Source organism: Blennius ocellaris, assembly GCF_963422515.1.
Source record: "Blennius ocellaris genome assembly, chromosome: 15".
NCBI classification, from domain to species: Eukaryota; Metazoa; Chordata; class Actinopteri; order Blenniiformes; family Blenniidae; genus Blennius; species Blennius ocellaris.
Genome location: NC_137664.1, coordinates 19,561,901 through 19,574,104, shown reverse-complemented (window position 1 = coordinate 19,574,104; position 12,204 = coordinate 19,561,901). Strand labels below are relative to the sequence as shown.

General features: G+C 42.6%; 1 protein-coding gene across 3 annotated transcripts in view; it reads right to left on the bottom strand.

The window, feature by feature from the left end:
- The window catches only part of tjp2a (tight junction protein 2a (zona occludens 2)), a 41,142-nt gene that overhangs the window by 28,759 nt on the left and 179 nt on the right, over positions 1-12,204 (bottom strand). The window contains exons 1-2 of one of the 3 annotated variants that reach the window (XM_080510423.1): positions 12,059-12,155; positions 299-428 (exon numbers count right to left, since the gene is read on the bottom strand). In XM_080510423.1, coding sequence (XP_080366549.1) covers positions 299-304 — 6 coding nt within the window. In that variant the 5' untranslated portion in view covers positions 305-428; positions 12,059-12,155. Of the gene's footprint in view, positions 1-298; positions 429-3,898; positions 4,202-12,058; positions 12,156-12,204 lie in introns of those variants that run through there. The other 2 variants (XM_080510419.1, XM_080510422.1) reach the window with 2 other exon arrangements.

Below are 12,204 nucleotides of genomic sequence, written 5' to 3'. Positions count from 1 at the left end.
CTATACAATCATTTTTTCACACTACTACACACCACTCAGCTTTGATTTTGATTTCAAGATGTTGAAAACAAAGATATTGTGTAAATCAAAGCTTGCCGTGCTAACTATGGAGACAATGAGCTGGACTTCTTCACTGAAACGAGTGTCGGAGAAGAGATGAGAACACTGCAGGTCTTTTCAGGCCTGAATTCTAAATAAAAAACAGCTTTGGTTCCCTTTGGTTTGAGTCACACAAAGTTAAACAATACTGACACCACGCAGCTGAAGACGCATTCAAATTCAAGACGAGCGAACTTACCATCATGATGGCCGAGTAGCTGCGTGAAGAGAGGCGGCGAAGGTACAGGTAGTGGGCTTCTCTCGACCAGCAGAACTTGCGGCCGGACTTGAGAAGGTCTGTGCTGGTCTGCTCAGAGCCTGGCTGGTCCCTGAACAGAAACACACACACACACACACACAGATGAACGCACACTCATATCAGCAGACCTGATAAGAAAGCGCTGCTATTATGAGCAACTCTGTGATTTCTATATAGGACACAGCAGCCCTTTGATGGGAACCTTTAAAACCCATTCTCTCCAAGAGCTCGACAACAATTCAAAAGGCTCGTCTCAGACATAATGCCATCAAAGAGACGGTTTTTTTTTTCACAGAGACTGTGGAGTGTGAAGCAGTCACACGGCAGGGACGGCCTATTTTTAAACTGTATGAAAATTAATTAGCAGGCTGTTTCAACTTGCTGAAGTTGTGTAATCGCTGCGTACTTTCAGCCTGCATTTTTCATACGAGTCTTCTATATTTCACAAACGGTGCTTGATGGCAGATAATCACTCAACGTACGTGAAGGAAGATCAGCTTCAACTGCATCAGGTAAAACCTAATTTTTGCACAATAGTACAACAACCAAAGTGTGATCTTCATTTTCATTTCAAGAGCAGTATCTAAAACCTGATTGCGAACAACGTGTCCAAACATGTAGCGTACATGTTTTCAATGAGTCAGAAAAGCACTGAAACGGTGTGACTGGATAAAGACAGATATCACGGTACATGACAGTGGCGAAAGCATGACTAAACATGCTGCTTGGTGAACTTGAACTTTCTGTGGGGGAAAAAAAAAAAACTGCTGCTACACTTCTCCTGACTCACCACTGAATTCCCTCCGTGTGATTTTAAAGGCCACTCACTCATAGGTGATGTTAGATTAAGCTTGCGTTTTCATTTTAATGGCCTGGAACGGTCAGGAAACAAAGATTCACATTTCACAGTGGAAACTTGACCGACTTCTGCAACAATGTGGTCTGTGAACACTTTCACCATCCCAGAACTCAACGAGGCACAAATCCAGCAGAAAGTCCTTTGTTACGCGCCGATAAGGATCTGCTACAAACACAGCGAGGCTCTGGCACAGATCACATCCTGTGTTTGTCGTCTCTAGTTTGTATTCAGTCCAACTTCCTCAAAGTGTGTTTGAAAGCGGACCAAGACCCCTTGGTGTGGCTTCATATTTGCCTACATCAAACTGCATCAGCTTGGCAACCGGCAAACAGGAGGGTTTGTTTGACTCAGAAGAAAACTTGAGGGAATTTCTCACCCTGCAGTTTCTTAATCCGGGTTTGATTAGGTGCCGTTGCGTTTTGGGTGCTCCTTAACAAAAGAAAGGCGCTGGGAGCCACTGAAAACTGAAAACGCTACAACTCCATCGCTGTGTAGACGGCAGACATTCTGCATCTACGAGTACCGGTTCATGCTCAAGCAGTTGGAAACATTTAAAAAAAAAGTGGCTTTCCGAAATGTGCAGGACTGTATTGGTTGAATGTCTCCGGAAACCTCAAGCTTTGAAATAAATGACGAGTCTGAAAAGGGTTCAGCTGATGAAACAGTGAAGCTCCTCTTCGGCCACCAAGCAGGTTCCATCACACATTGTACTGAGCTGCTCTTTCATTCACTGGATTCATCCACTCAACTCAATGAAGCCCTTCAGGAAGTGGCTCCTTCCAGTTCGCTCGCCTCAAAACATGACTTCTTTTCAATGACTTACTCTTTTCTTTCCGTCTCGCACCACTGAAATCCCTTTGTTGGGTGGTGTTCATTGACAGAATCAATTATACGGCCCCTTACCAGAACAAGAACAGCATGTTTGACTAAAACCTTGGCTAAAGTGCAACTTCAGCACAAAAACCACATGTTAACTGCTGTTGCCACTGCAAACTATAAAGTCCCAGGAGAACATGGACTTGGAGTCAGGACACTCTGAACATTGTGGTTACTGCCAGTCTACTCACATATACACAGAAGAACTATTTACTACGGCCGAGGTGTGAAAGTGCAGTAGAAGCGTTTAGAAAAGCGTTTAGAAAAGTTTCCATGGAGGCAGATTTTTTTGGAAAAGTTCCACTTTGGGAGCAGTTTTCACAAAGTTGGCTCAGAACAGCATTGTCATGTAAACAGACACTCATAACACAATGGAAAATGTCAGTTTTCCCATGGAAAACATGTTTTGTGACATGTATATTGCACAGGTTGTGATACTTTATAATATATTGTACAACTCCAATGTTGGCACTCCTTAGGAGGAATATGAAATGAAAAATAAAGTACACTAAAAAATTATTTTTCAACAGCAATCTTTGTAGGTAAAAATCTAATATCACACATTTGTCATATTTTTATCCAGATTTCGTCACAAGGCCGTGAACCCTTTTTCCAATTAGCCTAAACAATACAGCCAAGCCAATTACTGGACGATACACCTTAAATTAAAAGTGAGCAGTTTCCCAGCACTGCTAAGTGTTTAAACTAATGTGACAGAGAAAAAGTTCCCATTACGGAACGACAAAAACAAAAAGCAAAAATTGAGGAGTGAAATGGTACTTTGAGGATCAAATCAAAGACTTTATGTGGTCTACAGCAAAACCTGTTAATGCTATGAACACTTTAGTAAACTGTAGGAGATCGTTTTTATTTAATTCATGAACTTGATAATAATTTTAAAAAAGGAACCATTTCACAAGCTACACAAAACACACGATGTGTGACTGTCAGTCACGGCCGTAGACATGATCCACAGTGAGCATCAACAGATAATATCCAGTCTGGCAGATCAACTACTACGAAAAAATCCAAACACTTGTTTGCATTTATAAAGGGCTGAAAATCACAATTGCTAATAAATAAAAGCTGGTGAAGGATCCACTCCCTGTGGTCTCTTCAGACAGTTTTGGGTTTTACTTGTTTTGCGACACATCTGTGAGAGCTCTCTACTTTCTACTCCTCTGTGGATTACCCACAAAATCTGGAACAAAGACAATTTGCTGCAGAAACATGTACTATGGGGCAGCCGGGCTGCAGCCGGGCTGCCCCATAGTAAGTGAACGTGCAGTAATCTTGTCGAGTGTTGTGTCTGTCTGCTTTGAGTTTCGTTGCTTTTTCTGTCGTTTCCAACAGAAGCGTCTCATAAAAAGGACAGTTTCTGGCAATTCCTCAGTTATTTTTGTGCTTTTATGTTGTGACCACCACCAGGTATGAACAAGCTCAGGCTGGAGATCAATGGCATTTTTTTTTTTTAATCTATTCATAATATGAATCACACTTTCCTTTCAGAGTTAAAAGCCCTTTGTTTTGAGTTTGCAGAGCATGAATGCACAGTGCATGGGAAGCATCATTTCAGTCTTTTGACATGATGCACGTTTCCCATGTTGACGTCACCACGGGGAAATATTTGTGGATCCTTGACGGTCAGACTCCATCAGATGTGAGCATTGAAATGAGAACATTACAGGTGCACACATGCCACCTGTAAACAGATCTTCCTTCCTCGATCTGGAAGCTTTTTTTTTTTTAAATCCCTTTACATGCATCAAGTGAACAAAGTGCATGTAAATCTCACTGCGACTCACCCCGGGGGTCTCCACAGCTTCCTGCCGGGCGGCAAAAGCTCTCGTTTGTTGAGGGGCACGATGCCCATGGCTGCCTGCATAATAGTGATGAACTTCTTAAACTTCATCTTCCAGCTCTCCTCTCGCAGCTCATCACTGTGACCGCGGCCGTCGCCCCTCCTCTAACAAGAGTACCAGATGCCAACTCCGGATCTCGGAGCGTGCGCTCGTTTCCCCCGGCAAGACTCCCAAACTTGTGTTGTTGCGCGTCGGGAGCGGCAGCATCTCTCCCGGTGCCGCCGTCGCACCACGACCGCCGCCTCTCGACAGATGTCCTTTTGGCTTCTCTTGAGCGCGAGAGGATAAAAGGAAAACAAACGGCCACGTTCCTGCCAGGCGGTGGGCTGGCCGAGAGGGGATGACAGCACGTCACTCTTACATAATTCCGCGGCTTCTCTGGACATTACACTAATGAAAACGCAGATCCTGCCGCGACCGCGGCTGCTGCTGCTGCTGCTGTCGCTGCTGCAGCCGCTCAGATAATTGTGGTACTAAGCCCTGACAGATCATGCATGCTCTCCGCCCCCTTCTCTCATAATCCCCCACCCCTCCAGGCTTAGTCTTCTCGCCATTTACACCCGGATGGACCCTCGCGCTTCACCCTCACACACCCTTCCACCGGGGCTAACCCCAAAAAGGAAGATTATTAATGGAAAAAACAACTTTAAGCCGTGCATCCCTGCACTTGATGTTTGGAGTGCACGGGCTCAGCAAAATATTTCAAAACAACCAGCTCAGAAGGGAAAACGTGTTTTTTGGGGGGGGCCATACACCAATTGACCATAACATTATGACCTCAAGGAGGGAAATGAGTGATTCTCATGGGTGCAAAAGGTCAGACGGCAGGTGAACATTTGGTCCTCGGAGTCGAGTAAGAATCAGGAAAATGAGCAACTCTATTGAACTGAAGAAGTTCGAGACCCAGTTTACATGACATTTCCAATCCAAAATGGAAAACTTTTGTTGGACTTTGGTGCTCGGAGCCACTAGAAAACTCTCAGAGACATCATTTTCAAAACGTTGGAAAAAAAATTCAAATGGACAACCTACACAATAGATGGCCAATGTATTAGAACGACAGACATTTGATATTGAAAATTCGGATTTCAAAAGTATTATCTGGACACCACCAATAACGACAGAATATTCGGATATCCCCGGTACAGCCCCAATTATCTCAATATATTTAAAAGCAGAGGAGCGGCATGTTAAACCGTTTTAATTTCACGGATCATTCTGTGCAAACTAATTAGGACTGGGCGACCGCTCATTCATTTCTGAAACCTTTGAAATTGAGGCTCTTTTGTTCTCTGCCGGAGAATTGTGTGGCGCTATCACACCGCCGTCCAAGAGCTCCCTCCAGAAGGCCTGTTCAAAAGGAGCATATGGTTTCAGTTGAGCCTGGCAATTCATTCAAATCCTCTTCAATATTTTTACCTCATTATTGTGAAGACAATTATTCTCAAGTGGTCCAGGATCACCGGCCGCCCCAGGAAACTAAGCCCAACAGATATGAGTTCGACTCTAAACGAAGTTAGTCAAACTACTTTTTTTTTTTTAAACATAGAATGTAAGTAAATGTCAAACTGTAGCTTCACCTGAATATTTGGACAACAAAAGCTTTTTCTCTCACGCAGGTAAAAATAGTGACATTTTTAAAAGATTCTGGATATCTGGAAACGCTCTGTGGAAAACATTTCACATCACTTTAAACATTTCATTTAACCACTTGAGCGCACAGTATGTTGGGGAGCGCTCTCCAATCTGTTGCACTACACATCAGACACACTGGTTTATCACTTTCCTCAGACAGCGACTGCTCACATTCAGGTTTGAGCCGACCGTCTTTGTGAAGTCTGGATGTTCTCTCTGTGAATACCTTGATTTTCTTGTGACTCCAAACAGTCACTTGTTCAGTTCGTATATCTCCTGGGGTGAGAAGATAACAGAGCTCCCCATGACGATGACCTCACAGGATCCGCTTCCATAGAACTAATGATGGTTCAAACCAGGGTGTCGGTTCAGGGGCTGCAAACAATCAAAAGTTTTGTAATAAACCTTAAAATGAAACTTCAATTGTTCTTCTTTGTTGGGGTGCAGAGTATACTTGATGCAAATGTTTATATTTTCACAAAACCTAACTATTAATATGGCAAATAACTACAATCCCAACATGAAGCCGAATCTATTGAAATCTTATTTCAGACATTTCAGTGCATTTTGTCCCCAATGTCTAAAAAACTTCTGTTGCTACTGCATAATACACGTTTTTTTACAAACTCACCTGACAGCATGTTTTTTTTTGCTAGTTTGCATCACCAACACCTGAGGCAAGAGTCCACACGACCCAAAATGATATCTTTTCTTCCCGGTATTCTTAAAAAATATTCTATCCTATCTATGCCAGGCCTTTAGGTGGTGCTGTGACTCACTAATTACACCAAAAACACAGAACGCATGGAGAACTCAGAAAAGGAGTCGGCGATACAGAGAGTACTCCTGCTCCTCCTTGTAAGTGAGAAATCCAATATATTATAACATATTGGTTTATTAAACTGACCAGCATCAGCATCGGCAACGGCATCATCGTTTTCCGCAAAAAAAAATACAAAACAAAATTTTTCATGCTCCTAAAGCGTTACGCCGCGTGGATGATTGACTAAAAACATTGCGTTTGCTCGAAACCGCGTTCTTAGTTTGGGTCTCAGTGATGTCTTGCATCTTTCACTCTTAACATGGTTTTTTGGGGTTTGTTTTTTTTTTTTTTTAAATCACTACTCTATTTGACTTTTCTTTTACTGTATTTTTTGAAAACAACCGTTTTGTTGAGAAACACAGTTTGGAGGACGGTGACAAGATGATGTTGGACTGGCTTCACATTCCGTCTGCATGCAGATGCAACACAGATCCTAAAATCCTGGCTCAGTTGAAACGCTCTGAAATCGTTTTTTTGGGTTCTGCGGTTAGCTCGCCTCGTCGATGTGTTCTCACAGGAGAGTGGCTGCGCCACAGGAAGGTTTCGTTTGAATTTCAGCCGAGAGTTTTGGTAAGACAACACCCTGACGTGCAGGTTCATAAAGAGCCTCTCCAATGTGACGTCTCCATTACTTATCCACATACTGTTATTTTTGTTGTTGTTGCAATTGTTCAGCAGAAACTCCTGCAACACTCATCTGAGACCGAGTGCATTCCTGAACTCTCAGATCTCGTGCAGACCCCCCCAGTGTGCACACCACGCCGCTGCACAGATTAAATGTCTGTATCTCGTCATTCCCGAGTCACCAGATGACAGCAGGCTGCCAATGTCCTGAGAGGCTCAAAATAAATAAATAATCTTGGCGGGCTCTTGATGAGTCGCCAGCCAACGCGAACTCTGGACGGGATTTATAATGGAGCAGCTTGGACGTCTGGATTACGGCTCTGGATGGCCGTGCCATGAGAGCTGCTGCAGATTTCACTGAACAGGAGAAATCCCTCGGCACGGTGGGGGGCGGGGGGGGGGAGGAGTAGGGGGACCAGAACACCAGGAGCACAGCCAGCGGGAGACACAAAAATAACAAGTCTCTCTTTGGAAAAACAAAAGGGTAACTGAAAGGGACGAGAGGCTGTGTTTTTGTTTGATTGCTTTGGTTTTTTTGGGAGGGATTTGTCCTGCCAAACAAGCCCAGATTAAAGCGTGGTCTCGCCTGTCAAATATATATATACACACACGTATATAAACCCCACGCAGCAACGCCACATCCGCAGTGAGAGTGATCGTAATCCAACACCTCCACTGTAATCTCACAAACAACAATCATCCCACAAACACTCCAGCCGCACTGATCGACACGTGCACACGCGTGCACGCCACACACAGACACCTGTGCACACCTGATGAATGCGGGATACGTGCCACTTTTTGTTCTCCATTTCCCACAATCCTCGCCAGTTGCTTGGCAACCCGATTATGTTTCTATTTCAGTAGCAATTATACACAAGCTGCCTCACTTGCCGTTGTTTAAAGGCTTGGATAGGCGAGGGTGTTATGTTTGGGTGCAGCCACACCGAGATCGTCTTTATTAGCCAACTGCTAGCATCGGTTCTCTACTTGAAGCGCAAATATGGGAGATGGAGCCGTCGCATCTCGTCTCCAGAGAACATCAGCGCTTAGATAATTCGTAGTGGTGACAGGAATGTTTCGTCAGTGGCGATATCAGAAACCAACCTGTCGGAGAAACAAACATTGTTCCTGTCAGCATAGCGTGCGTAATAAAAACCCTTTGAAGGCATCGGTTAACAATTTGCGGCTACGTTATTAGCAACGGGGGTCACTGGCTTTCATGGCAGCAGCACGGTATTTCAGCTTCGAGTCTCAGTGCTGTGCTGTGTCCACTACTCTCAAGAAATGTGTTTAAAAATCAATGGTTTTTTGAAAGTGACAAAATATTTGGGGTCCCGGTTAGTGAGGGGGCCGACGTTTTACCACCTCGTTGCATCTGTCCATACTGACGGTTGAGCGCCGTCTTGTAAATGGTAAATGGACTTCACTTATCTCGTGTCTTTCCGCTGTGTGAGCAGCTCCCAAAGTGCTTTACATGGCTCATCACCATTGCTGCAGCCAAGCAAGGCGCCGTCAGTCCAATGGGAGCAGTTTGGGGTTCAGTGTCTTGCCCAAGGGCACTTTGGCATGTAGGGCATCGAATCTGCAACCTACCAACCAGCTATTTGTGTAAAAAAAATTTTTTCAAAGTGCTAACACCGAATTACTTGTTTTAAACCAAACAGATCAAAACACTGATGTCCCATCTGGTTCATGAAAGAAAAAAAAAAAAAAAAAGACGTCATGTTAACATCCCTGGCTTATTCTGCCTGTGATGCATTTTCAGACCTAATACACGAACCCGCTCATCCGTTTAAAGGGCAGCAGAGGTCGCGCTCAGGCACAAATACGACAAGACGCCGGTCGGCTCATCTGGAACTGGAGGCTGGCTCCGGGGGATAAAGACCGGAGGAGCTCAGGCTGAACGCAAACCCAAACAACCTGCTCGGTGTTCCCCACGCGGCTTCAGTAAACGACCGGCACGGCTCTGCGGCTGCAGCCAGCAACATCTGGAGTTCACATTCAAACTGGCCACGCGTTTTTTGGGGGGGGGACCGTTGGCGTCAAATATTAAGAGCCAGTGGTCGTGTAAAAACAGCAGCCAGCATGCATGTCTGCTACCGTTTCAGACAAGCTTGATTAATAAATGACGAAAGAGAAGGAGGTGCGGCTCAGTACTTCCGGCGACTTCCTGCGCCGTCGCTTGTTCTCACTTTTTAATGAACTCTGAGAAAGATCTCTCTCTCTCTCTCTATTTCTTTTTCCTTTCTCCCTTCTTATTCCACAGGGTGACCGAACGTGGCCGCAGCGGTTTGGTCTTCTTAATGCGTTTACATAAGCACTTTGCTTCTCTGCCCCTTGTCACTTTACCCACGTGTCGGGAGTCGCGCTGCGGCGCCGCGTTGCCATGGCCCCGGGCCATTACGCAATGTCCATATGCAATGCATGCGCGGGCCAGATGGAGGGACACATGCCACTCACAAATCTGCAGCGGTGGAGCAGAGAGAGAGAAAGAAAGGTAGAGGAAGAGAGAGGGAGGGAGGATCAGTGTGCACATGCCCTCCACAGGTGTGGTCTGGATCATCAGCCAGCGTGAGGCGACCTCCAGGGTCAACTACAAACCTAAACAATCACTAAATCATAAATGCATGCTTTCTTCCTCGTGGAAAAAAAAAATCAACACAATTGGCAGTTCCTATTTACTCTTAACAGCACAATAGCTGTGCCCTTATGTTGGTCAGGAGCACATTTATTAACTGCTAATCAGAACAGCTCCACGAAACGCAATTTGTATATCTAATAAACTATTATTAGAATTAATAAAATGTTTGATATACTTGAGAAAAAAGTGAATAGATGGATCAAATAGATAATGTACACTGGAGAATATATTTGACACTTTAATTCATTTGCATTACATGATGCAAAATAGACCTAATGCAAGTTAACTAAGTGACAGTTATAATTTACAAAAATAGATGTTTCACGGCTACGCCAGTTAAATGAAAGTGAACTGCACCGATTTGCAGCTGTCTTTGTAATATTCAGTGTATAGATATTATAATCAGAATTGATTAAATTGGTCATTTTGTGGTTAAAGCAATTAGCTAATCGAAGTTTCCCTCAATTGCCATTTGTCGAAAAGAGCAGCTGCAACTATCGCAACAAGAATATTAATGAAGAAAAAAAAAGTTTAGTTTTTAATCGATTTAGGCCGTTTACACAACATTGTTTCAAGAAACATTTGGGTACATTTTTGCATTCTCACACAAAAGAAGTCAATAATGTAAAAGAAGTGTATTTTCCAGAGAGGTTGGTTAATTTACTGTCTCCAATCAAATGACTTATTTATTAAATTTTTTTTAAACATTTGACCACATTTCCAATGTTGCAAGATATAAACGTTTCCCCAGTTGATCACTATTGCAAACGCTAAATTGGTCACGTATGCATCAGTTCCTCAAACCACAGAGAAGTTGCTCCAGTCCAGAGAGACACCTGAAATAAGCCTTCGGGGTTAAGAGAGATAATATAATAAACTAAATCACAATCCTATTTGCCGCGCCCGTCTCTCTGACACGGTCCTTTAAAATAATCTAACTAAAGTCCAGCTGCTCGATAAACGTCATGTCTGCAGAATTTCAAGAAAGTTTCAGAAGAAGGGAATAAAAGAAGCCAAATATGAGGTAGTATAATCTGTGATGCTGCGCTGAACGACAACCATGAGACCAAATGTAATGTGTTTATATTTGTATTTATTGGATTTGTTTATCCAAATAACAATGCCAATTTTCCTTCATTATTGTCCCCATCTTCTGTCCTGTAGCCAACTGGTAAGAAAGAAAAAAAAAAGAATGCTGTCAATTTTTTTTTTTTTTTATTATTGATTGGAAATTGTTCTGAATTAATCGAGATTAATCCCACTCTTCTTTCATACTTCAGTTTGACGTTGCAGTGAATGTACAACATATTGCAATTGGACTTTACAATGTATAAACATGCAATACTATGTATTTGAGTATTGCAATATTAATAGGAATTGTGATAAATAAACACCTAAATGTAAATTAAAAATATTAATATTACAATCTGTATATATATCAAATGACCCTCTGTACAAAGTTTGCATTGTCATTTCCAATAGTGAGGATCTACACATCTATATACTCATAATGCACCACAACATGCACTTTTAAATTGATCAACATCACCAACACAAAATTAGCAAGAGTGTCAAAGCAAAATAACATGTAACAATCTTTCATGGCATCATTCCAAGTGCCTGCAGTGTTACTAAGGTACTTTCTTAATTTACTCAGGAGTTAGAATTCTAATGAAGTAGTTCCAACCTCTTTTGTTGACATCCGTCCTTGCAGAAAAGACATAAACTACATATGTCTCTTGCTGTATTCACACTGTAAACACAGTTCACACAGCTCACAACTATTAACTAAAAATTAGTGACTAACGGGACAATATTTGACTAGTTGTAGTTTCAATGATCGAAAGAGAAGTGTTGGGCTGGTGGATATGATCGACCGATGTTCAGTGAGTCCTTTCCAATACAGGTATCATACACTTTTATATAGCAATAACAATATATTGTGATTATTGAACAGCCCCACACCACACAGTAAACAAACCTTCCATTATTATATAACTTCTGAGGGTCTCACACCCTACATACTCATAGTGGAGAGGAAACACACCCCAAACTTCACGTTTTGAAACATATCAACATATATAAGTCAACCTTTAGAAAGCAGGAGGTTGTTTAAGCTGGATTTTAAACTAGATTATAGTGTTTTTTTAGCATCACTCCACCACGTTGTCTTATCAAGATGTAGACATGGAAGTTTAATACAACACCAGTCTCAAGATACTTTACTTTATTATCAGTTGAAGAGTTATTTTGACTTTTCCAAATACGTTTTGAGCTACTTTTAGTCTACAAAGTGACATGTATACGCCTGAAATGTGCCTTTTGTTGACAGGTGGAATATACAGAAGACCAAAAAAAACAACTTTTGTTTACTTACACTCACTTGAACACCGACACAGCTCAGATTAGGTTACGTGAACAAGAACTAAACAACAAATCGTGGTGAAATAAGCGCTTATTAGCGCCGGTCGGACTGGGAACAGGCGAGAGGAAACGGCTGCAGCGCCACAATGTCCTAATATG